General features: G+C 20.9%; 8 protein-coding genes across 8 annotated transcripts; 1 reads left to right on the top strand and 7 right to left on the bottom strand.

Moving 5' to 3' along the window:
• Nucleotides 1-25: 25 nt before the first annotated feature.
• Nucleotides 26-2,073, bottom strand: SRAE_X000169600 (Prolyl endopeptidase; the record flags this gene model as incomplete). The annotated part of the gene is made up of 2 exons (XM_024651885.1): nucleotides 26-1,898; nucleotides 1,943-2,073. 2 exons carry the CDS (start codon nucleotides 2,071-2,073, stop codon nucleotides 26-28), a joined length of 2,004 nt encoding a protein of 667 aa, XP_024499164.1.
• A 3,674-nt stretch (nucleotides 2,074-5,747) lies between these two features.
• SRAE_X000169500 (Prolyl endopeptidase) lies at nucleotides 5,748-11,356 on the bottom strand (the record flags this gene model as incomplete). The annotated part of the gene is made up of 3 exons (XM_024651874.1): nucleotides 5,748-7,602; nucleotides 7,646-7,841; nucleotides 11,248-11,356. 3 exons carry the CDS (start codon nucleotides 11,354-11,356, stop codon nucleotides 5,748-5,750), a joined length of 2,160 nt encoding a protein of 719 aa, XP_024499163.1.
• Nucleotides 11,357-12,135: 779 nt separating this feature from the next.
• On the bottom strand, nucleotides 12,136-12,498 carry SRAE_X000169400 (Hypothetical protein; the record flags this gene model as incomplete). The annotated part of the gene is made up of 1 exon (XM_024651863.1): nucleotides 12,136-12,498. One exon carries the CDS (start codon nucleotides 12,496-12,498, stop codon nucleotides 12,136-12,138), a length of 363 nt encoding a protein of 120 aa, XP_024499162.1.
• An 887-nt stretch (nucleotides 12,499-13,385) lies between these two features.
• On the bottom strand, nucleotides 13,386-13,706 carry SRAE_X000169300 (Hypothetical protein; the record flags this gene model as incomplete). Its single annotated transcript, XM_024651852.1, has 1 exon — nucleotides 13,386-13,706. One exon carries the CDS (start codon nucleotides 13,704-13,706, stop codon nucleotides 13,386-13,388), a length of 321 nt encoding a protein of 106 aa, XP_024499161.1.
• A 33-nt stretch (nucleotides 13,707-13,739) lies between these two features.
• On the bottom strand, nucleotides 13,740-14,793 carry SRAE_X000169200 (Hypothetical protein; the record flags this gene model as incomplete). The annotated part of the gene is made up of 2 exons (XM_024651841.1): nucleotides 13,740-13,869; nucleotides 14,669-14,793. The coding sequence occupies 2 exons, from the start codon at nucleotides 14,791-14,793 to the stop codon at nucleotides 13,740-13,742; spliced, it is 255 nt and encodes an 84-aa protein (XP_024499160.1).
• A 2,998-nt stretch (nucleotides 14,794-17,791) lies between these two features.
• Nucleotides 17,792-20,109, top strand: SRAE_X000169100 (Prolyl endopeptidase; the record flags this gene model as incomplete). Its single annotated transcript, XM_024651830.1, has 2 exons — nucleotides 17,792-18,198; nucleotides 18,243-20,109. The coding sequence occupies 2 exons, from the start codon at nucleotides 17,792-17,794 to the stop codon at nucleotides 20,107-20,109; spliced, it is 2,274 nt and encodes a 757-aa protein (XP_024499159.1).
• Nucleotides 20,110-21,604: 1,495 nt separating this feature from the next.
• SRAE_X000169000 (Transposase, ISXO2-like domain-containing protein) lies at nucleotides 21,605-22,075 on the bottom strand (the record flags this gene model as incomplete). The annotated part of the gene is made up of 2 exons (XM_024651819.1): nucleotides 21,605-21,937; nucleotides 21,989-22,075. 2 exons carry the CDS (start codon nucleotides 22,073-22,075, stop codon nucleotides 21,605-21,607), a joined length of 420 nt encoding a protein of 139 aa, XP_024499158.1.
• Nucleotides 22,076-24,093: 2,018 nt separating this feature from the next.
• On the bottom strand, nucleotides 24,094-26,411 carry SRAE_X000168900 (Prolyl endopeptidase; the record flags this gene model as incomplete). The annotated part of the gene is made up of 2 exons (XM_024651808.1): nucleotides 24,094-25,960; nucleotides 26,005-26,411. 2 exons carry the CDS (start codon nucleotides 26,409-26,411, stop codon nucleotides 24,094-24,096), a joined length of 2,274 nt encoding a protein of 757 aa, XP_024499157.1.
• Nucleotides 26,412-27,853: the final 1,442 nt, after the last annotated feature.

The raw sequence follows: 27,853 nt of genomic DNA, 5'->3' as shown, positions 1-27,853 counted from the left end.
AAATTTTAAATTTAAAAAAAATGTATTATTTTTCAAACTTTAAATCTAATACTTGTTGAATGAAAAGAAGCATTCTATAAAATTCATCTATTTCAGAATCAAAATAATCAGTTTTTCCTTCTATATCAAAAATATTATCTCTATTCATGATGTATGCAATCATTGGATTAGCATAACGTAATTTTTTATTTTTCTTTATAAGTTCATAAAATTTAGCCAAATATTTTGTTGTATTTGGAACAAAATACGTAAAATCATGTAAATGATGAATTATTAAAGTGCTTGGCCATTGTTTTTTAAAAGTATAAGATTTATCCATTTGATGATAAGGTGAAAATGAATATAAATTTTTATAATATTTGCTTTCTTCTAAGTCACCATACCCGTCTTCTTTAATATAATCAACTTCAGTTAATTTATCATATCGTATTGTATCTAATAATGGTGATTTTGCTACAACAGCACCAATAAGCTTTGGTTCTCGTTGTGAAACGACAGTTGTCAAAAGACCGCCTTCACCTTCACCATAAATAGCAATTTTACTTGATGTAGTATACTTTTGTTTGGTTAAATGTTTTATAGCATAAATAAAATCATCAATACTGTTTTTTCTTTTCAGTTTTTTTCCGTCTAAAGTCCACTTTTTACCTAAACCTTCTATACCTCTTATACCTGGAATACACCAAATACCACCAAATTCTTTAACAAAAAACATTTTAACTAATGAAGTGAGAGGATGCCATGAAGCACTTAAATCACCATAAGCTTCTACAATTACAGGATTTTTTTTATTTTGCTTTAAATTTTTACTATGAAACATTATCATAGGTATACTTTTACAACCTTTAGTTTTATAATATTCTTTTTTTATAACAAAATCAGAAGTATCTAAATTTTCAAAATTAGATTTTATTACTATTTCTGGTTTAAGTTCATTTACTCTTTGTTTTTTAGCAGATTCAAAATTAATTTTATATATACTTGTTGGCGTATATATATTATTAAATAAAAAGTGAAGATTATAATGACTTGTATCTCCTTGTGCATGTTCAATGAATCCTTCACCAACATATATATCTTTCATCCACTTTTGACTATTTTTATTATAAAGTTTGAAAAAACTTTGGGAATTTTTGATACAAAGTAATACCAAAAACTCTTGTCCAACAGAAAAAAAATTTTTAATGTATAAATCTTTTTCTTCCTTCATAAATATTTCAGCATTATCAACATTTTGATGTGAATTTTGAATTTTTACAAGCACAATTCTACCACTATAAGAAAATTTATTTGTATAAATAATTGCCATATCTCCAACACTAGAATAAAGTTCATAGTTTGCATCGAAATTACCAATCAAATGATTAAGTTCTATTTTACTCTTAAAATCATGTACATTTTTAAGATTATAAAAATATAAAGCAGATGTACTGTTTAGAGCATTATATAATGTCACAAATAAATAATTTCCATCATCTGATACCTTAGCCGTTACATCGCTGTCTTCTGAAATATTATTTCGAAATATTTCTATATCATTCCTTTCATGTGTTCCAAATTTATGAAAATATAATGACTGACTACTAGTATCATAATATTTTATTCCATTTATTGTATTGTTATATGAATTGTTAGAATAAATAAAACCTGTGTCATTTAAAACAAAGGCATAATCCGATGATACATCAAAATCAAATTCATCATAAATTTCTGTTCCATTTACATATTTAAATCTTACTCTCCAATGTCCAGATTCTAATATAACTTGATATGCCATCAATTTTTTTGTGTAACTTATTGCAAAACTCTTAATTTCAGTTTCATCCAATCTAGGATAATTATGTACATTTATAAATTCCTCTTCATTTGTATCGGAAATTCTTTTTCTTTTTATAATTCTATAAAAATAAATATTAAACTTAAAGTAATCTTTGTTACTTACGTTCTTAAATTTTTATGATAAGCATAATAATATTGATATTCTCCAAATTGGTTAAACAATTCTTGCTTTTTATATTTATTATAACTTGATAATATATTTTTAACTGGTGTTATAAATTCTGATTTATTCATAAATTTGAAATACATGTCATTAAGTTGTGAAATAAAATTTACAGATTCTTCTCTATCTTTATCTTCTAAATATCTATAAAAATCGGATATATCACAACCATTCTTTCGTCTATTAGTATAAGTAAAATTTTTTTAACATTCTGGATATGTCTTTACATCAATATAACGATTTTTAGAATCTTGAATACTTCCAAAATTGTAAGTACCAGATGTTAGATTAATGGTTAAAATTAAAAACAAATTTACAAGAAAAAAAATTTTTTTTCTTGACATATTAAATATATGCACTAAAAATATAAAATATTTTAAAATAAAATATTAACTATAAAAATTAATTAAAAATAAAAAACGAATATTTAATAATTTACAATTTTTTTATAAAATTGTTTGAATGTTTCAAGATAACATAACAATAAAAATCAAAACAAACATGATTTTTTTTAATTGATTTAATATTAAAATGTAGTTAAGAAATATTAAGAAATAAGTAAATAAATGTATAATTAAAAAAAATTTCTTTTAATAAATTATAATAATATATTGTCTTAAAAAAAAGATAACTATACTTTTTAGATCAAAAATATTCACTAAGTAGTAATTATATATTTTAAATTTTATGAAATAATATTTTATGAGTTGTAATTAATATTTAAATCCTTTTAATTAAGGTTTAAAGAACAATAATATAACAGCAAATTAAAGTCAATATTTAATAATAAATAAAAATTTTTTATCTAACAAAAAAAAATAAAATTTAAGATTAAAATTACATTTTAATTTTAAACATTTATTATGTTTGCTTATGCCTCTGAAAAAAAAGTTAAAAATAAATTTATTTTCAACATTAATGTACAATATTAACACTATTTTTTAAAAAGTATTTTTAAAATTATTATTATTATTTATAAGCTAATAACAATTTAACTTATTATACTTTTATTTATTTTTTTTAATAAATATTTAAACTGTTAAAAAGTTTGAATCATGTTAAGAATACGATATATTAATATAAAACAAAAACATTTTTATTAAAAATTTAAAAAAAAAATAATCTTTTTAAAAAGTAATTTAAAATTAGTATAAAATTTTTTTTATTGATAATTTTTTTTATTTTAAAAGCAATTTTTTTTAAAAGGTTAATTAGTAAATAATTATTTTGTATTAAAAAAGAGCATTAAAATATAAATTAAAAAGATTATTAAAATAAAATTACAATACAAACGTAATAAATTAAAAAATATATTTTATTATCTAAAAAATAAGTAATTTTATATATTTTAATTATATGTTGAGAAATTTACCATGATATTTTTGGCATCTTAATTTTAATGGTGTTTGATCTTTGTTTTTGTTATTTGAAACTGTAAAAGAGCTTGGGTTCATGATATTAAGCAATATCGTACTACTAAAAATTATATAAAATATGATAATTTTAGAAATTTGTTATTGTTAAATTCATTTTATATCGTGGTATTTTGTAATTGTAATATTTTAATTGTATTAATTTTAAAAGTTCTTATTGTATTAAGTTTATATTTTTACCAATTTGGATCAACTAGATGTCAAAACAAATTTTAAAGATAATTATTATATTTATTGTATTTTTATTAATTTTATATAAGCATAGCTCTAATAATATATAATAAATATTTTACTAATATTTAATAAAAAATTCTACTATTGCAATATTTTTTTAGTTTTTTTTTGTGTATAAAAAATACTGATTTAATTAATAATAATAATACATATGTTTAATTAGTTATGATATAAAAAATATGTTATAAATTATTGACCGATAGTGTAAAATTAAGTTTATATAAACATTTTTTCTTTACTTTTTTTTAAAAATCATATTTAAATTAAAAAAATATTATTTTGTACTTAATAAAACAACATTATAATTTAATTTATTATAATAATTTTTGGGAAATAAATATTACTGAGATTATTTTTATATTTAAAAAAAATATCAAATTGATATCTTTAAGTAGAATTAAATATAGATAATATATAGAAAGTTTGTTATCAATAATCTAGAAAACCATAGAATTGTTTCAATAAATATTTTAATAAGTAAAATTTGAAAACAAAACATTATTAATTTTTATCCAGTGCAACATTAATGACTTCAAATCATTCCGGATGCAAATTTGAAAAAGATAATTTATTTAAAACAATTTTTTTAACATTATAATAACATTGAATTTATTTTAAAAAAAATTATATTTTTTAAAGTAAAATATTTAAATAATGTTTTTTGATTTTATCTAAATATAAAAAAAAATTCAACATCGTCTATGTTTAGATAATAAAAAATATTTTAATTTTATTATACCTGATAATTTTATTTTTTATTTATGTAAAAAAAATTATTATTAATAATTTCTATGTAAAAGATAATATAATCTTATTTAACATATGTTTGATAAATAACGTTAAAATGAATATAATTTTAAAGAGTTTGAATTGTATAGTTTAGTTAAATTAGCACAAATGTAAGTAATTGTAATCTCATCTTTATAAAAAGTTATAAGTGTTAAGTTAGAAATTTTAATAAATAAAAATCATAAAAGTTATAGAAAATAAGATTTAAGTCAGATAACACCTAAAAAGAATGAATATTTATTATATAAAAAAAGTAATTTAATCTAAATAATTAAACATATTTTCTTCATCTTTTAACTTATGTTATTTTTAGGTTTGTTAAACCAATAAAATATTTACTATACTAAACTAAGTATTGTGGCTATTTATTTAAATGTTAAAAACGGTTTTTAGACATCTATTTTTTTCACAACAAGAGCCAAAACATATTGGAGTTTTTGTAGCAAAATTACCATTATTATAAAAAGTATAATATGATAAACTACAACTCAAAATTTGGTCATAAATCTGTAAAGTTACTTAAATATTAGAAATGATTTTTAAAATTTATATTCCTTTTCAACATACTTTCAATTCAAATGAAAAAATAATTGTAACAAATAATATTCAAGTATTTGATATTTGCATCTTTTAAAGATATTATTTATGGTTTCCAACATACAACAAAATATTTATATAAATTGTTAGCACTTTTTTTAAAAAGGTGAATTTTATCAAACTAAATTATTCAAAGCTGCTGATCATAAAAAATTGTGGTTTTAATTAAAAAAGAAAAAATGGTTATTAACTAGTAAATAAATTAAATACAAAGATTTTTCTTTGTCAACAACTATGAGATTTCAAATTTGAATCAACTCTTATTCATGTTACATTTTTTAAAATATTTCTTTTTAAAATAAACATACAAAAATTATAATAATAAGATTTGTAAAATATTACAAATTATAATAAATATAAACTTAATGTATAAATACTATTAAGTATCACAATTATTTTAAAACTTTTTAAGACATTTAGAATATGATATATACTATATGCCTACAGTATTCAAATACATCAAAAAATTAATTTTTTAAAAATAAATATTTTAAATGACTTGAAATCTTTATATTTATCATTTTATTTAAGAAATGTTTATATTTCTTATTTTTTTAGAGTATAATTGAATGTATTATATACAAATAAAAATCATATATTTTTTTGTTGATAGCAAAGTATTTTCCTATAATAACTATTTAATATTTGAATAATTTTTTTGCATTGGATAATAAATTTCAAGTTAAAAAAATTTATTTTTCAAATTTTAAATCTAATACTTGTTGAAGGAAAAGAAGCATTCTGTATAATTCTTCCATTTGATGATAACCATTTTTATTTTTATCAAAAGAACCACCATGTTTCATTAAAGAAGCAAGAACTAGATTAGTTTGACATGATTTTTTATTTTTCTTAAAAAATTCATACAATTTAGCTAAATATTTTATTGTATGTTGAACACCATAAACGCTATCAAAAAGAGGATGAATAATTAAAGTACTTGGCAATTTATTAACACAATAATTTTTATCTTTTAATTGATGATATGGTGAAAACGAATATAAATTTAAAAAATCTTCTTTATTATTTAATTCACCATACAAATTTATGAGAAAATCTTTAACTTCAGTTAATTTATCATATCGTATTGTATCTAATAATGGTGATTTTGCTACAACAGCACCAATAAGCTTTGGTTCTCGTTGTGAAACGACAGTTGTCAAAAGACCGCCTTCACCTTCACCATAAATAGCAATTTTATTTGATGTAGTATACTTTTGTTTGATTAAATGGTATATACCATAAATAAAGTCTTCAAAACTGTTTTTTCTTTTAAGTTTTCTTCCGTCTGATGTCCACTTTTCACCTAAACCTTCTATACCTCTTATACCAGGAATACACCAAATTCCACCAAATTCTTTAACGAAAAACATTTTAGCCAATGAATTTTGAGGATGCCATGCAGCAGTAAAATCACCATAAGCTTCTACAATTACAGGATTTTTTTGATTTTTTTTTAAATCTTTATTATGAAATAATATCATAGGTATTTTTTTACCATTTTTACCATTATAATATTCTCTTTTTATAATAAAATTTTTAGTATTTAAAGTACTAAATTTAGATTGGAACATAATTTTTACTGTTATATCGCCTTTTTGGTATCCTTTTAAATTAATTTTATATATAGCTTTTGGTATATATATATTATTAAATAAAAAGTAAAAGTTATAACTACTTGTATCTCCTTGTCCATTTTCAATAACTCCTGCACCAAGATCAATTTCTTTTAGAAGTATTTTAGTATATTTATTATAAATCTGCAAAAAGAAAAGTGCATTTTTGTAACAAATCAACACCAAATACTCTTTTCCAACAGGAATAATGTTTTTAATGTATAAATCTTTTTCTTCTTTTATAAATACTTGAGGAGTTTGTATAGATTCAAAAAATTTTGGAAGTTGTGCAATCAAAATTCTACCATTGTAAGATTTATTATTTGTAAAAAGAATTACATTAGATTCAAATGAATCATAAAAATCATAATATGCATCGTAATTACCGATTAATTTACTAAGAATTATTATAGTAGAAAAATTAGTTACTCTTTGAAGATTATAAAAAAATAGAGCAGTTGTATCGTTTAGAGTATTATGAGATTTTACTAATAAATAATTTCCATTATTTGATACTTTTGCTCTTAAGACTGTATTTTCATCTAATCCAGTTGGAACTATTCGTATATCATTCTCTTGTTTCGTTCCAAATCTATGAAAGTATAATGAATGATTTCTTCTCTCTGTATGCATTGTTCTATTTAAAAATGTATAAAAAGGATATTTAGAATAAATAAAACCTGTATCATTTAAAACAAAAGCATACTCTGTAATTGAATTAACTATCAATTCATCATTTAATTCTGTTCCATTTACATATTTAAATTTTAATTTTAGTATATCAGGAAATTTTAGTATTTCATATCCAATAATTTTTTTTGTATGACTAAATGCAAAACTTAAAATTGAAGACATATTCATGTTATCGTAATTATCTAAATTAATAAAATCTTGTTCATCATTATTATAAATATTTTTTCTTTTTAAAACTCTAAAAAAAAGTAATTACAATTTCTGTAATCATTGTAACTTACGATCTATATTTTTTATTATTATACTGAAAATAATATTGATAATCTCCATATTCCCAAAATATATCTTTTATGGTATATTTATTATAACCTAGTAATATGTTTTTTACTGGTGTTATAAATTTCGAGTTATTCATAAATTTGCCAAACATGTAATTAAGTTTTAAAGTAAAAAGATTGAACTCTTGTTCGAATTTTACTTCTAAATATCTATAATAATCGGATATATCACAACCATATTTTTTTATTTGAGCAAAAGTATTATTTTTTTTACAAATTGGATAATAAAATACATCAATGTTATTTTTTTTAGAATTTTTAAAAATTTCAAGACTGTTAGCAAAAGATAATAAGTTAATTGTTAATATTAGAAACAAATTCACAAAAGAAAAAAATTTTTTTCTTGACATATTAAATATATGCACTAAAAAAGAAAATAAATGTATAAAAATAAAAAAAAAAAATAAATATTTACTAAAGTTTATCAAAAGCATAAAAAATATTTTTAGTATTACAAAATAATCATTTAAAATTACATACAAGATTTAAGATAACAACGAAACAAATTAAAAGTGTGATTTAATTTTACAAAGATTAAAAATTAAAGTAGAGTTAAAGAATATTAAATAATAAATAATGAATGTTATATGTAAATAAAAAAGTAACTTATTATTTTTAATTTTTTTAAAAAATATTTTGTGAGTTCTACTTAATATTTAAATTCTTTTAAAAAAAGTTTAAAAAACAATAAAATAACTACATATTAAAGTCAATATATATTAATAAGTAAAATTTTTTTTAACTGACAAAAAAAAAAAAATAAAATTTAAAATTAAAAAAACATTTAATTATAAAGAAAGGTTTTGTCTGCTAGCATCTCTGAAAAAGTATAAAATTAAATTTACTTTAAATATTAGTGCATTTAATTAACATTATTTTTTTAAAAATGTTTTTCAAATGATTTTATTTATCTGTTATTAATAAATTAATTATTAATATTTTTTTAGTGAATATTTAAACTTTTAAAAAATTTGAATTTTATTAAAATTTTAATTACAGGTTAAAAAAAAATTTTTTTTTAAATTTATTTAAATTGTAATAAAATATAGCATAAAACTTTTTAAAATTTCAGTTTTGTTATTATAAAGCAAATTTTTTATAATTTAATAAACATTTCAAAATTTATGTATTAAAAAATAAAAAATAGACTAAAAATATTAATTAAAATAAAATTACAATATAACGTAATAAATTAATTATGTTTGAACTAGTAGTTACAGATATTTTGCCAAAAATTATACTTTTTTTATTATTAAATTAAAATTACTGATTTAATTAATAATGATAATACATATGTTTATTAAATGATGATATAAAAAAGTTGTTATCAAACATTAACCGATAGTGTAAAAATTAGTTTATATAAACATTTTATTCTTTACTGTTTTTATTAAAATCATATTTAAATTAAAAAAATATTATTTTTTTACTTAATATGATAACATTTTTATTTTATTTATTATAATAATTTTTGTGAAATAAATATTTACTAAGAGAATTTTTAAGCTTAAAAAAAATATCAAATTGATATCTTTAAGTATAATTAAATATAGACAATATATAGAAAGTTTGTTATTAATAATCTATAAAACCATAAAATTGTTTTTATAAATGTTTTAATAAATAAAGTTTTAAAAGCAAAATATTTTAAATTTTTATCCAGTGCAATAATAAAATACTTCGATTCGTTTCGTATGTAAATTAAAAAAGATAATTTATTTAAAACAATATTTATAACATTAGAATTACATTGAATTTATTTAAAACAAAATTATATATTTTAAGGTAAAATATTTAAATAATGTTTTTTCTAGCTTATCTAAACATAAAAAGAATTATTACAAATAATTTCTATGTAAAAAGTTATAAAATCTTATTAAACATATGTTTGATAAATAAAATTAAAATGAATATAATTTTAAAGAGTTTATTTTGTATAGTTTAGTTAAATTAGCACAAATGTAAGTAATTGTAATCTCATACTTTATAATATGTTATAAGCGTTAAGTTAGAAATATTAATAAATAAAAATGATATAAATAAAAATTCATAAAAGTATATAGAAAATTAGTTTTTGATGTAAAATAAAAATGGCATGTACTATTTTATTTTTTTTTCATTTGAACTTGGGTAGCTATTTATTCATTTTTTGATCAGAAAATGTCCAAATTCGTACAAACTCAAAAAAGGCTATTCGTTTTGCACTAGAAAAAAGAAAATGAAAATTAACATAATAATAATATAAAGTTTATATGTTAAATAAAAACAAAAAGACCACACATATAAAAATATTTCATTTAATATTGAAATGTAAACCAGAATAAAAAATGATAAAAAAAAATTAACAATAATTTTATTATCCAAGTATTAGGTTGAAAAATCGGATTCATAAATATAAAAAAAATTCATAATAAATCTTTTAATATGAACATTGCATTATGAAGATTTTAACAATGAATTTTATGTTATAAAAGCTATTTTATCTTTTTAAATATTAAATATTTATATTACATTATATTATTTTAATGAATTCTGATTCTAATTATGATTTTTAATGATTTATTGGTTAAAATAAAAAAAAAAACTATAAAATAACATAAAAGATTACATATAAAATTAATTTACTTAACCCAGTACTCTCTGGGTCTTAGCTAATATTTTCATATAATATCTTTCCTTATACAATGTTATTTTTATTGACTTTTGTCATTAATATCAGATACCCTTTTTGAAAAAGCATTCATCAAGAATAATTTTCATTTCTTCAACTACATTATCTTAAATCTCCTCACTGACATAATTTTTCTATTTATTTAGAAAGAATTTCTATTATCACAATTTTTTTAGATTGTAACATTCAGTTATTAAATTTTTTATTTTTCTATATTTTTCTTCATCACCTTGCTTGATTAACAGGTTTATAAAGGAACACAATTTTGTTGCTTTTGATTTAAAATGCCAATATTCTGTTATCGTGTTGTATATTACCATCAATTTCTGAAGTGATGTAATATTTTTCCATAATTTTTTATTTTGAGGTGATGCATCATCTTTATCACAATAATTTTTTTGTTGCTTCATTTTCTTTAGTTTTGACATAACATAAGTATTGTCGCCACAATCAGCTTTTTTAATATCCGTAGCCGTTTTTTTATGAAATATAACTACCAAAATAATCAACGCAGCCAAGACTTCTAATTTATTCGAGCTGGGATGACCAATTAATATATCTTTTCTTTGGTAACATTTGAAGTTTTTTTTCTTTTCCATCTAAAATAGCTATACTAAAATCTTTTTTACTTGATCATCTTTTCTTTTTGTCTAATTTATCAAGATATGAATCATCAAATATGGCCACTATTTTTATTTCTTCTTCTTTCATAGTTTTTTATGTTTGCAAATATGGCCACTATTTTTATTTCTTCTTCTTTCATAGTTTTTTATGTTTGTCATCTGTAACATTAGTTTCTATTTCTTTTGGTTCTCCTTCTTTCACTTCTTCTGATACCAGACATAAATGCTTTGCTAACATTTCTTCATTAAACGTATCAACATAAACATATTTTCTTGATCACATGTTGAGTCAAATTCTTTCTTTTCATCATTCTCTTCTCTTGGGAATTTATGTGTATTACCGTCATATTCTATTTTCATGTTATCCTGAAACTTGACATAATCTATTGATATAAAAAACTTCTCATTGTTTGTAAGTTATACACAATGTTCTTTTATAAATGATTTAGATAAGTAGCCCCGTTTTTTAAAGTAAACAACAGTTGATATTTTTTATTCTATTATTAGTTAAATTAATTGCCCTTGTTGTTATTACCAATATTCTTTCCATCTCTTTCCTAAAAAGCTGTACATTTTTTTTTAGTAATCTTGTTTAACTTTTCCTTTAATAAGTCTACATAGCATTCTGTTAGACTATAACTTTCGGGATAATAAACAAGCGTTTCTATCTTATTCCTATCATAAAAAGCACTATTTTGCTGCGCAATCTAGGTTTTTATATTTTGACTACACAAACATGGCTCCCCATCAGAAAACAGTAATTTAATAGGTAATTGTAAATATACTTCTTGTAAACAATTAATTATTTCACAAGAACGCTTCTGCCTTAACAGCCACGTGAAAATATATTGACTAAATGAATCAACTAACATCAAGATAGCAAAATTCTAATGTTTCATCAAATTCAAATGCATTTTTTCCCTTGGAAAACGTGAATCTACTCAATGTATATTTTTATTCTTGATATTTTGTTCCTTGAAAACATTTTACTTGATTCACAATTTTAATAAATCTCATCAGCTACTTTCTAGCTTTTATACAAAAATATCTTTTTAGTACATGCTGTAACACTAGTACAATAAAACTATGTGTATCTTCAAAATATTTACGTAAAATATCTTATAAATATTCATTAAATATCACATTTTTTCACCTGTACATAAAATACCTTTTTGTATAGTCAATGCATCTTTTAAACGTAATAATTTTCCTTCAATTAAATGTTTATTACATATTTCTTTACCAAGTAATTTCTTCAGTTTCACTACCTGTACATTTAATGCTTGATCCACTATTACTTCTTCCAGTTCTTGTTCACCAAGAAAGCCAGGTGGATAAAAATACGAGATAGTAATATCACTAACCTTATTCAATGGTTTCTCCAACACTACATATACTTTATTTAAAATTAATGATAATGATAATCGTGCAATTCTCTTACACAATTTTTGTTCAAGTACATTGTTTGTAGCAATTAAATAATATATAGCATTTGAAAACATGTAAACTTTTATTTTTATCTCTTTAATATTTAATCAAACTCATCAACATTGATAATTCTTTCTCAGTTCCTGAATAATTGTTCTTGCTTTGTGAAAAGTTTTTCTTCAATATACAATATTGTTTTCTCCTCCTTTTTCTTATCAATCACATAAACTTCAACTGCTAAAAGTTTATCATTAATGGGGTTAAATCTACAATGAATCTATTGATTGGTAAAAAGTAAATAAAATTTTTTAATATTTTTGTCATCATCAATTAAAGCTTTGAATTGTTTTCAATAGGTATGTAAAGCTACCGGAATCTTATTTTTTTTAGAATACATTTTGATTATTAAACACGTAATACCAAGAATAAAAAGTTTACCATAATTTATACACTTCAATGCTTCTTGTAATTCTTTTAATGTTTTTGGTAAGTTTAATGCTCTTAATTGTTTAACTCTGCTATCTATTAATTCTACTTTATCGTTAGAAATTACATGTCCAAGAAATTTACTTTTTGACGACAAAAACAAACACTACCTAATATTCAATGATAAATTATATTCATCAAACATTAAAATTAACTTTTTCAAAAACTCGATAACAACTGATCTCGTGCCTACAAATAAAACATCAATGATATATTGTGTATATTTTATTTTCTAAGCCTCAATTATTTTTTGTAAACAAGAAGCAAATAAAGCACTACTACAACTTATAACAAATGGTAATTTCTTATGAGCCAAATATTCAAAAGATGTGGATATTACTAAGTGTTTAATTTGAGAAACTTTTAATGCCAAACGTTTAGATTCATTTTTCAAATACAAAATATAAATCTTCTTTTGCTACCTCATCGTCAAACATCACATTTAAAACATGAAGAACCTATTTTCCATGGTCATTTAAATTTCAGTGATATTTTTATTCAACATTCGCGCATCAATACACATTCTAAATGTATCATTTTGATCATCTTTAGGTACCATACTTGTAGACAATGCTTTACAAGGATTCATAACTTTGATAATATCACCCATTAATACTTCTCTTTCCAATTCTCTTCCTATAACCGAACGTTGCTTTGCATTCATTGGATAATGTTGTTGAATCTTCATTTTCATAGACTCTTTAATTAGTAGTTCAACAATTGACATTGAAACTAAACGACTATCATTAATTATATAAATATTATCTTGCATTATAATATATAATTCTTTATCCATATTTATAACTTCTTCTAACTTGTTTTCTATTTCTCATAGCGCATCAATTCTTTCCCTAACTAATTTATCAGTTGATAATTCTAATGCATTTGGTGCATCTGGTGAAATCAATGCATTTTTGACATTAACAAAGTATACTTTTAAACTTGCAGATTTTAGTGTTCTAAATGCTTAAAGTTTTAAAGCTGCACATTCGTAATATTTAAATTAGTATTATTTATAGTTCTTCTAGTATTAAACACATGTGTTATCTTATTTGCCAAGCTTTCCTTTATTTTGTTTGGAAATATCGTAATAGTTGTTCCTGAATCAACAATACAAGAAAGATCAATCGAATACACTACTCTTATCATAATTTTTGACTGAATATCATCTTTAAAACAACAATGTCTATAAAAACTGATCCAATTTTCTGTGACCAAAAACGAGAAGAGTGACTAATAATATTTCACGTGGTGCATTTTTTCGTTAACCACTATTTCGTACTATCTAACTTTTTATCATTTTTTACTTTATCGTCATTTTTAATCGAAATCCCGCGTACTCCTTTATTAGCATCTTTCCTTATTGATGATTCAATATTTATTTTATTATTGATAGAGATACTATCGTTTTGTTTTTGATTGATCTCTTTTTTTATCATAAAAATGGGTAGAGGAGTGATTTTTGATATGATTATCAATTGTTTCTATGCAGTGTTTCCCTTCTTCTTGCGAAAACATCCCACATGGTTCATCCTCCATTACATGTCTTGTTAATGTTAGTAAATTCTTATAAAAAGATGTGATCATAGCATCATTATATTCTGGTCTCGTCAAACTTAGTTTCTTAAAGTTTCAAATCAATTGATTAAAACGATTAGTATAAATCAAACCTCCGTTACTTCTAAGCAAGTTTGAACTTGCAGCAATAATGACTTTTTCTTCAAAATGCTTAAAATCATTTTTTTAATATTGTCATACAATTCTCTGCGATTCCAAGCGCCGATTTTATCAATGTCTAACATCTCCAACTTATCATTCTTAAGTATCTTAATAAATAAACATTTTCTACCATCCTTTCTTGCTTTTAAACATATGAATCTCATAACCTTGTAACTTTTGTAGAGGGTTTTTGAAAAGCTTTATAGTAAAGATTTCAAATAATTTATTGGTTAAAATAAAAAAAAACTATAAAATAACATAAAAGATTACATATAAAATTAATTTGCTTAACTCAGTACTCCCTGGGTTTTAACTAATAATTTTCATATAATATCTTTCTTTATATAATGTTATTTTTATTGACTTTTGTCATTAATATCAGACAAATTCTGAATCATGAATTATTATATTAAAAAAAATTTTTTTTTGAATGTATAGATTTCATATGGTCTTAATAAAAAATTCTGAAATAATATTTTGTGTTAAAAATTTTTTTTATGAATTCAAAATTTTCACATGAATATTATGACAGATTCTAATGTTATTATATGAATTCATTATTACATCAATTATTTAATAGATAATTCATGAGTTTTATACGATAATTATAAGTGATTCAAAAATAATTTATAAAAATTTTTAAATTTTTAAAATGTCTTTTTAAAACCACTTATTATTACATAAATTTAATAAATTTTTTCTAAATAATTGATAAAAAATTAAATATAAAATAAAAATTTTAATTTATTATGTATATTATATATTATTAACACTTATATACATAACAATATTTTTCAATGTTTAAGTTCAAGAACATGAACATATATTATAATAAAAATTATTATCATAATTATTTTATAATATATATAAAATCTTTTATTATATATTTATTGAAATGTATCAATTGATAAGAAAAAATTTTTGATAACATTTATAACAATTACCCAGAGCAACACAGACAGCAATTTCTAATTTCGTACAAATTGAGACAGCTTTCTGTTCTAAAAATGAATAAATAGTTATCCAAACACGGATGAAAAAAAAAAATAAAATTGTATAGGTCATTTGAAAATCTACATCATAAAACTAATTTTCATGAATTTTTATTTATATCATTTTTAATTTATCAAAATTCGTAACCTATGCTTATAACTTATTATAAAATGTTAATTTACAACTACTTTGATTTTTGCTAATTTAACTAAACTATACAATTTAAATTCTTAAAATTAATATTCATTTAAAGTTTATTTTACAAACATATGCTTGATAAGATTATGCTACTTTTTACATAAAAATTATTTACAGTAATATTTTTTAGATAAATTAAAAATATAATTATCAAGTATATTAAATTAAAGAATATATTTTATTATCTAAACATAGACAAAGTTAATCTTTTTTAAATTAAGATAAACTTGAATAAACATTATTTAAATCTTTTATCTTAAAATATATAATTTTTTTTTACGAATAAATTAAATGTAATTTTAATGTTTAAATTGATTATATTTTTTCCGAATCTGGTTCAATGTCATACTTGTTGCAATATAATAAAAAAAAGAATGTTTTGCTTAATAATTCGACTTATAAAAAATTTATTGAAACAATTTAATGTTTTCTAAATTATTAATAACAAAATATATATATCGTAGGTTTTACTGGGAATATACATTTATTACGCTAACAAATTAAAAAAAAACAATCTATTTTTTACTTTACTTACATATATTATTTTATCATCTTATTTTTATCATCATTCTATATTGATGATATATATTCATTATATGTATCCAATATATATTAATTATATTTCATTATACTTAAAGATATCAATTTGATTTTTTTTAAAAATTTAAAAATATTATTAGTAAAAATTTATTTCAACAAAATTATCAAAATAAATAAAATTAAAATGTTATGATATTAAGTAAAATATAATATTTTTAAAATTTCAATATGATTTTAATATAAAAAGTAAAGAATAAAATGTTTATATAAACTAAACTTTACACTATCCGTAAATGTTTGATGACAATTTTTTCTATATCATCATTGAATAGACATATGTATTATCATTATTAACATAATCAGTGTTTTTTATGCAAAAAAAAAACTGTATAAATATTGCATTAAAAGAAATTATTTTTAATTAATAAAAAAAATATTTAGTTTTTGCGAAAAAATTATAACTATAAATTTAACATAATAAATGTATTTTTATTAATGTATTACGTTGTGTTGTAATTTTATTTGAATTAATAATTATAATTTCTTTTAAAATGCAAAAATTAGATTTTGTTAATAAACTCTAAAAAAAATTTTTTTTTAAATAGAAAAATTTTTACTACTTTTTAAATAATATTGCTTAAAATTACTTTATTATAGTTTGTAAAAAAATTGTTATTAAAAAATTTTTGTTTTAAATTAATAAATTGTATTCTTTACACTATTTGAACTTTTTAACAGTTTAAATATTAATTAAAAAAATAAATAACAATATAATCAGTTAAATTATTATTAACATATAAATAATAATAATTTTAAAAACACCTTTCAAAAAAATAGTGTTAATTTAGCATATTAATATAAAATTTAATTTAATTTTATGCTTTTTTTCAAAGCATATGCAAATAAAATCAATGTTTAAAAATTTAATGTTTTTTTAATCTTAAATTTTATTTATTTTTTTTGTCAGATATAAATTTTTTTTTTGTTATTAAATATTGACGATGATTTGTAGTATTTTTTATTGTTCTTTAAACCCTATTTTAAATAATTTAAATATAAAGTACAATTCATAAAATATTACTTCAAAAAATTTAAAATATAAAATTTCTATTTAGTAAATATTTTTGATATAAAAAATATAATTATATTTTTGATAAGACAATATATTATAATAATTTATTAAAAATAATTATTTTTTTAATTATACATTTATTTACTTATTTCTTAATGTTTCTTAACTACATTTCAATATTTAATAAATTAAAAACAAAATCATATTTGTTTTGATTTTTATTGTTATGTTATCTTGAAACATTTAAACAATTTTATAAAATAGTTGTATATTATTAAATATATGTTGTTTTTTTTAATTAATTTTTATATTAATATTTTATTTTAAAATATTTTATATTTTTAGTACATATATTTAATATGTCAAGAAAAAAATTTATTTTTCTTGTAAATTTGTTTTTAATTTTAATCATTAGTCTTACATCTGGTTATTATAATTCTGAAAGTAGTGAAAATGAAAAAAATAGTCTTATTAATGTAAAGTCATATCCAGAATGTAAAAAAAATTATGATTTTGCTAAAAAAAAAAAATATGGCTGTGATATATCAGATTATTATAGATATTTAGAGGATAGAGATGGATCAGATTCTATTCGTTTTATTGAAAAACTTAATGACATGTTTGGCAAGTTTATGGATAGATCTGAATTTATAACACCAGTTAGAAACATATTATTAAGTTATAATCAATATAAAACTAGAGAATTACTTTCACAAGTTGGAGAATATCAATATTTTTATGGGTATAATAACAAAAATTATAAATCGTAAGTTATAATGATTGCCTAATTTTTCATAATTAGTTTTTTAGAATTTTAAAACGAAGAAATATTACTGATAAAATTGAACGTGATTTTATCAATTTAGATAATCGTGATTCATCGAATGAAACTGAAATTAAGAGTTTTGCATTTAGTATTACAAAAAAGTTGATGGGATATGAAATTTCAGAACAGCCTGGATTTTCAAAAATAAAATTTAAATATGAAAATGGAACAGATTTAAAAGATGAATTGCATCTTAATGGAATTACTGAATATGCTTTTGTTTTAAAAGACACAGGTTTTATTTATTCTAAATATCCATTTAAAAAGGCTTCAAATGGAACAACATATTTGGATGTCAGTAGTCAGTCATTATATTTTCATAAATTTGGAACAACTTTCTATGCTGATATAGAGATATATCGAAATGATAATTTAAAAAAAGGAGATGTAACGGCAAAAGTATCAGATGATGGAAATTATTTATTTGTGAAATTACATGATACTCAAAACGATACATCTGCTTATTATTTTTATAATCTCACAAATGTACGTGATTTTAAAAGTAAAATAGTTCTTAATCGTTTGATTGGAAACTTTGATGCATACTATGAACTTTATTCTACTGCTGATGATAAGGCTATTGTTTGGACTGATAAATATAATGGAAGTGGTAGAATTGTGAAGGTAAAAATTCCAAGTGTAAATGAATCTTTACAAGATCCTCAAGTATTCATAAAAGAAGAAGAAGATTTATACATTCAAAGTATTATTCCTGTTGGAAAAGAGTATTTGGTTTTAATTTGTAACAAGAATTCGGAATATTTTTTGAAAATTTATAATAAATATAATCAAAAATTCATAGAAACAGCGTATGTTCGTCCAGGGATTATTGAAGATGGACAAGGTGATACAAGTAATTATAACTTTTTCTTTTCATTTAAAAATATATATACACCAAAAAGTATATATGATATTGATTTGAAACAGATTAAAAATGACACAGTACATTTAGTGGTAGTAGTAAGACGCCTATTCGCACCTCAATTTGAAAAATTAGATACTTCTGATTTTGTTATAAAAAAAGATTATTATAAAACTAAAGGTTGTAAAAGTATACCTATGATAATGTTTCATAGTAAAAATTTAAAGCAAAATAAAAAAAATCCTGTAATTGTAGAAGCTTATGGTGATTTTACTGCTGCATGGCATCCTCAAAATTCATTGGCTAAAATGTTTTTTGTGAAAGAATTTGGTGGAATTTGGTGTATCCCTGGTATAAGAGGTATAGAAGGTTTAGGTGATAAGTGGACATCAGACGGAAGAAAACTTAAAAGAAAAAACAGTTTTGATGATTTTACTTATGCTATAAAATTTTTAATTAATAATGGTTATACTAAATCAAGTAAAATTGCTATTTATGGTGAGGGTGAAGGCGGTCTTTTAACAACTGTCGTTTCACAACGAGAGCCAAAGCTTATAGGTGCTGTTGTAGCAAAATCACCATTATTAGATACAATACGATATGATAAATTAACTCATAATGAATATTTACTCGAAAAACTGTACGGTGACTTAGATAAAAGTAAATATTATAAATATTTATATTCATTTTCACCTTATCATCAAATGGATAAATCTTATACTTTTAAAAAACAATGGCCAAGTACTTTAATATTTCACCCTTTTTATGATAGCGTTTATGGTGTTCAACATACAACAAAATATTTGGCTAAATTGTATAATCTTATAAAGAAAAATAAAAAATTACGCCAAGCTAATCCAATTATTGCATCTATCATGAAACATGGTGGTTCTTTAGATAAAGATAGAACTGGTGACATACAAATGGATGAATTATATAGAATGCTTCTTTTCCTTCAACAAGTATTGGATTTAAAATTTGAAAAATAATATATTTTTTTCTAATTTTAAATTTATTATTATTTAAAAAAATATTAAATTTTAATTATAGTAAAAAAATTTGTATTCAACAAAAAAAAATATGATTTTCATTATCATATATTACAGTAATATAACGCCGTTATATTAGGAATATATTATTGTTAATTGATTGAAAAATAGCGTTACAAACGTAACTTTTATTCTCTTAATTTAAATTCTTTCATATCTTTCTTACCTAGTATTTTATAAAATGCTTAGTAAAATTATGAAAAATTATATTTCTTTTGCTGTTACTTTCGAACGCCATTTCTAAAATGACTGGTCACTTATAATTATTTTGTACTTATTATTATTTAATTTTAGGTGTGAATATATTGTAAAATTCCAAAAAATTATTATTTGTTATCTTTTAAATAATTAGCTAAAATATTTGTGTAAGTTATTAATTTATTATAATAAAATATTAGATTCTAGAAAAAAGAGCCTTTCTTTCTTTTTCTTAACTCCAATTATAGTATTCACTTAAAATCCTTAAATTTTTTAATAAAAAAACGTGGTTTCCGCGCTCTATTTTAAAATCAAAAGATTTTGCAGCAAAATATTATTTTTATAAATTTATAAAAAAAACTTTTTTTCTTATATTTAAATTTTTTTTAATAAAAACAACATTGTTATTATAAATTTTAGAATATATTTTAATTTGAAAAAATTTTTACTATAAGAAAAAAGATAGCAATTAATTAATGATTATTTGAAAAATTATCCAATTACCTATATCAGAATGCTTTTGATAATACATTTTCTCATAAGTTGAATTGTTTAAAACTTTTTTTTACGTTTTCTTATATCTCTTCTTATTTTTAAAAGCATATTCACACTAATTTTTTTTAAAATAAATATGACAATTACATTTATTATATTTTAAATAATATTAATGTATTTTCACTATTATTATAAAAATCATAAAAATAAAGTGAAAGTTAAAGGATATATTTACTATTATTCTTAAAATATAAAAATATTTTGTTAAATAACAAAGCGTACAGAAATTAAGTATAAAAAATTGTAAATTGTTTTTTAATTTTTTATTTTAAAGTTTAATTAATATATTTGACTATATATATAATAAATTTTAAATTATTAAAATTAAGTTAAGCATTCTATAATAAAACTTAGTTTGAAAATAAAAAAATTATTATAATTGCATGTATTATTCAAATTTATATATTAATTTTTTAAATATTAAGTTCGAGTTAAAAATTTAGGTACTTTTCAGTTTCGGTAGGGACAAATTTTGTTCAACAAAATGAGTACGAAAACGTTAAAAAATTAAAAATTTTATTTTTTTTTAAAAAGAGGAGATTCTTTTACATATAAATAAAAAAAAAATTATAAACTTTCGTTAATTTTCTCCTTTTTTTTACGTTTTTTCTTCCGGCGGACAGAAGGTCGCTATATCACGTAAGATTTGGAAGAATGGATTCTCTTCTTTATTTCTCTGCCTCTACATGAATTCAGCGAGGTAACTGTCTAGCATATTTTTAGAAGTACCTCTCTGCTTCTTGTTCTTCCATTTGGCGCTCTCCCACATTCTTTCAATAGTCTGGGTGTGAGCCCCAGACTCAGGATCTACAAAGTGGTATTTGTGATTCACTTTTAAGTGAGTGAATCCCTGAGCTTTGAGTTCACTTGTTCTGTAAGACTTCCAGCTATCTGTGTAAATTGTGCTTCTCTCAGCCACATTATCCTTAATTATTTTCATGAAAGTTTGCACTCCACGGTCTGAAACGGTCTTTAAGAAAGATTCCCCCGTTTCTCTGCAAATACCTCCAAGAATCTATATCCGTGGTAGAAATCTTCCTGCATGATTCTTTCTTCTTGTAAACACGAATTCATCCACCTCCACTATCCTTCCTTCTCTTCCAATCTTCTCAGAATTCTCTCTTTCTAAAGAAGCCGCGCACACCTCCCTCATGTAATTACACCACTTTACGGTAGTGTCGTGGCTCATCCCTAGTTCCACCTCACAGAATTTGATCGAAACTAGTTCTTTGCTCCAGCAGTATATGAAGCGTACTGCTATGACAAAATCTAGTTTCAAATCAGTAAACCAAGTGTCATGCTTCAGTTCTATTTTTTTAAAGCATGGTCTTTTGTTGCAATTCTATTGATTTCTTTGACCCATATATAGCTTCATTTGATGTCCGTTTGGACAGATTCTTTTTTTCTGAAGAATTCCATGCTCTATCAAAAAATCAACAGCTTCTTTTTCGGTTGTTGGCAAACTAAAAATATTCATTTCTGCAAAAAAAAACTTAAATTTTAAAAAAAATTTGAAAAATTTGTAAAAAAAATTTTGGAAAAAACTAACTGTAGAAAAAAGTGATTTTCTTGATGATTTCTTAATCAATTGATCTACTTTTTTCACCATTTTATTCCCAACAATTCAATTATCAAATATCAAATGCCTTTGGATTAAATTTATTCCTTTTTCTAATAAGAATCATCTTTTTAAAATTTGTTTTTACCAAAACTGAAAAACTCAAAAGTTAATGTTTTAGAATGACATATAATATAAAAATATTATTTCAAGTTTTCAAACTAAATACATATTAAAACTTTTTTGTTTTGCTTATATGTTATGTTGCTGTTATGTTCATTTATAAAAAACAATATAATAATTCTTAACAGATCAACGTTATCTCTTTTAAGTTTATTAAATAATAAAATAAAACATTAAATTTTTAACTCGAATTTAATATTTAAAAAATTAATATATAAATTTGAATAATACATGCAATTATAATAATTTTTTTTATTTTCAAACTAAGTTTTATTATAGAATGCTTAACTTAATTTTAATAATTTAAAATTTATTATATAAATAGTCAAATATATTAATTAAACTTTAAAATAAAAAATTAAAAAACAATTTACAATTTTTTATACTTAATTTCTGTACGCTTTGTTATTTAACAAAATATTTTTATATTTTAAGAATAATAGTAAATATATCCTTTAACTTTCACTTTATTTTTATGATTTTTATAATAATAGTGAAAATACATTAATATTATTTAAAATATAATAAATGTAATTGTCATATTTATTTTAAAAAAAATTAGTGTGAATATGCTTTTAAAAATAAGAAGAGATATAAGAAAACGTAAAAAAAAGTTTTAAACAATTCAACTTATGAGAAAATGTATTATCAAAAGCATTCTGATATAGGTAATTGGATAATTTTTCAAATAATCATTAATTAATTGCTATCTTTTTTCTTATAGTAAAAATTTTTTCAAATTAAAATATATTCTAAAATTTATAATAACAATGTTGTTTTTATTAAAAAAAATTTAAATATAAGAAAAAAAGTTTTTTTTATAAATTTATAAAAATAATATTTTGCTGCAAAATCTTTTGATTTTAAAATAGAGCGCGGAAACCACGTTTTTTTATTAAAAAATTTAAGGATTTTAAGTGAATACTATAATTGGAGTTAAGAAAAAGAAAGAAAGGCTCTTTTTTCTAGAATCTAATATTTTATTATAATAAATTAATAACTTACACAAATATTTTAGCTAATTATTTAAAAGATAACAAATAATAATTTTTTGGAATTTTACAATATATTCACACCTAAAATTAAATAATAATAAGTACAAAATAATTATAAGTGACCAGTCATTTTAGAAATGGCGTTTGAAAGTAACAGGAAAAGAAATATAATTTTTCATAATTTTACTAAGCATTTTATAAAATACTAGGTAAGAAAGATATGAAAGAATTTAAATTAAGAGAATAAAAGTTACGTTTGTAACGCTATTTTTCAATCAATTAACAATAATATATTCCTAATATAACGGCGTTATATTACTGTAATATATGATAATGAAAATCATATTTTATTTTGTTGAATACAAATTTTTTTACTATGATTAAAATTTAATATTTTTTTAAATATTAATAAATTTAAAATTAGAAAAAAATATATTATTTTTCAAATTTTAAATCCAATACTTGTTGAAGGAAAAGAAGCATTCTATATAATTCATCCATTTGTATGTCACCAGTTCTATCTTTATCTAAAGAACCACCATGTTTCATGATAGATGCAATAATTGGATTAGCTTGGCGTAATTTTTTATTTTTCTTTATAAGATTATACAATTTAGCCAAATATTTTGTTGTATGTTGAACACCATAAACGCTATCATAAAGAGGGTGAAATATTAAAGTACTTGGCCATTGTTTTTTAAAAGTATAAGATTTATCCATTTGATGATAAGGTGAAAATGAATATAAATATTTATAATATTTACTTTTATCTAAGTCACCGTACAGTTTTTCGAGTAAATATTCATTATGAGTTAATTTATCATATCGTATTGTATCTAATAATGGTGATTTTGCTACAACAGCACCAATAAGCTTTGGCTCTTGTTGTGAAACGACAGTTGTTAAAAGACCGCCTTCACCCTCACCATAAATAGCAATTTTACTTGATTTAGTATAACCATTATTAATTAAAAATTTTATACCATATATAAAATCTTCAAAACTTTTTTTTCTTTTAAGTTTTCTTCCGTCTGATGTCCACTTTTCACCTAAACCTTCTATACCTCTTATACCAGGAATACACCAAATTCCACCAAATTCTTTCACAAAAAACATTTTAGCCAATGAATTTTGAGGATGCCATGCAGCAGTAAAATCACCATAAGCTTCTACAATTACAGGATTTTTTTTATTTTTCTTTAAATTTCCATTATGAAACATTATCATAGGTATTTTCTTACCATCTTTACTTTTATAATATTCTTTTTTTATAACAAAATTAGAAGTATCTAATTTTTCAAATTGAGGTGCGAATAGACATCCTACTACTACCACTAAATGTACTGTGTCATTTTTAATCTGTTTCAAATCAATATCATATATACTTTTTGGTGTATATATATTTTTAAATGAAAAGAAAAAGTTATAATTACTTGTATCACCTTGTCCATCTTCAATAATCCCTGGACGAACATACGCTGTTTCTATGAATTTTTGATTATATTTATTATAAATTTTCAAAAAATATTCCGAATTCTTGTTACAAATTAAAACCAAATACTCTTTTCCAACAGGAATAATACTTTGAATGTATAAATCTTCTTCTTCTTTTATGAATACTTGAGGATCTTGTAAAGATTCATTTACACTTGGAATTTTTACCTTCACAATTCTACCACTTCCATTATATTTATCAGTCCAAACAATAGCCTTATCATCAGCAGTAGAATAAAGTTCATAGTATGCATCAAAGTTTCCAATCAAACGATTAAGAACTATTTTACTTTTAAAATCACGTACATTTGTGAGATTATAAAAATAATAAGCAGATGTATCGTTTTGAGTATCATGTAATTTCACAAATAAATAATTTCCATCATCTGATACTTTTGCCGTTACATCTCCTTTTTTTAAATTATCATTTCGATATATCTCTATATCAGCATAGAAAGTTGTTCCAAATTTATGAAAATATAATGACTGACTACTGACATCCAAATATGTTGTTCCATTTGAAGCCTTTTTAAATGGATATTTAGAATAAATAAAACCTGTGTCTTTTAAAACAAAAGCATATTCAGTAATTCCATTAAGATGCAATTCATCTTTTAAATCTGTTCCATTTTCATATTTAAATTTTATTTTTGAAAATCCAGGCTGTTCTGAAATTTCATATCCCATCAACTTTTTTGTAATACTAAATGCAAAACTCTTAATTTCAGTTTCATTCGATGAATCACGATTATCTAAATTGATAAAATCACGTTCAATTTTATCAGTAATATTTCTTCGTTTTAAAATTCTAAAAAACTAATTATGAAAAATTAGGCAATCATTATAACTTACGATTTATAATTTTTGTTATTATACCCATAAAAATATTGATATTCTCCAACTTGTAAAAGTAATTCTCTAGTTCTATATTGATTATAACTTAATAATATGTTTCTAACTGGTGTTATAAATTCAGATCTATCCATAAACTTGCCAAACATGTCATTAAGTTTTCCAATAAAACGAATAGAATCTGATCCATCTCTATCCTCTAAATATCTATAATAATCTGATATATCACAGCCATATTTTTTTTTTTTAGCAAAATCATAATTTTTTTTACATTCTGGATATGACTTTACATCAATAAGACTATTTTTTTCATTTTCACTACTTTCAGAATTATAATAACCAGATGTAAGACTAATGATTAAAATTAAAAACAAATTTACAAGAAAAATAAATTTTTTTCTTGACATATTAAATATATGTACTAAAAATATAAAATATTTTAAAATAAAATATTAATATAAAAATTAATTAAAAAAAACAACATATATTTAATAATATACAACTATTTTATAAAATTGTTTAAATGTTTCAAGATAACATAACAATAAAAATCAAAACAAATATGATTTTGTTTTTAATTTATTAAATATTGAAATGTAGTTAAGAAACATTAAGAAATAAGTAAATAAATGTATAATTAAAAAAATAATTATTTTTAATAAATTATTATAATATATTGTCTTATCAAAAATATAATTATATTTTTTATATCAAAAATATTTACTAAATAGAAATTTTATATTTTAAATTTTTTGAAGTAATATTTTATGAATTGTACTTTATATTTAAATTATTTAAAATAGGGTTTAAAGAACAATAAAAAATACTACAAATCATCGTCAATATTTAATAACAAAAAAAAAATTTATATCTGACAAAAAAAATAAATAAAATTTAAGATTAAAAAAACATTAAATTTTTAAACATTGATTTTATTTGCATATGCTTTGAAAAAAAAGTTAAAAATAAATTTATTTTCAACATTAATGTACAATAATAACACCATTTTTTTAAAAGTATTTTTAAAATTATTATTATTATTTATATGCTTATAAAAATTTAACTCATTATACTTTTATTCATTTTTTTAATAAATATTTAAACTGTTAAAAAGTTTGAATCATGTTAAGAATACGATATATTAATATTAGGTTGTCCCATATGAAATGTTGTTTTTTTAATGCGCGACGTTTACAGCTAGTTTTAATTAATAACTAGCTATGTTTTAAAAATTCTAAAATATTTGCTAGATTTCTATGAATCTCCTCTACATAATGATATAAAGATTATGCCAAAATATAAAGTTTAATTATTTTTAATTTAGTTTTTTACAAAGCCTTCTAAACGTCGATTTCCTAACATTTTCCTTTTTGAAGTTAAAAAAAGGACAAATGAAGCAAAAATAGAAAAAATTTTTGATAATGTTTTTGAGGTGAATCTTGTCAATGCTTCTACCAAAGAAAATTTTTTATAAAGATTCAGGGTGGGAAAAAAGAAGCTTGAGAATGCGCAGCATGGAGAAAAATTTCATTCTTTGATAAAAGCGTCATGAAGAACGATTTTAAAGCATATTTTTTTACAAATTGTCAGAAGGACATCTGAAGCTTCAGATGTTTCAAAATCTAAAGTTTCTAACCATTTGTAGCTAAATAGATACTCAAAAAAGAAAGGTCAAAGGTTATTGCCAGGGTTGAACATAAAGCAAGCAATTCATCGTATTGATGTCTGTTTTTTTTCAACTTTTGAGAGTAAAAATGACTCATTTTTTAAATGAAACATAACCTATGAAAAGAATTGGATTCTAAGCAGCAATAGTATCCATTTTTTATTATAGTTTCATAAAAATTTT

This window comes from Strongyloides ratti, scaffold srae_chrx_scaffold0000002 (assembly GCF_001040885.1).
Source record: "Strongyloides ratti genome assembly S_ratti_ED321, scaffold srae_chrx_scaffold0000002".
NCBI classification, from domain to species: Eukaryota; Metazoa; Nematoda; class Chromadorea; order Rhabditida; family Strongyloididae; genus Strongyloides; species Strongyloides ratti.
Note: the sequence above shows the minus strand (reverse complement) of the source record. Positions and strands in the feature narration are given on the sequence as shown.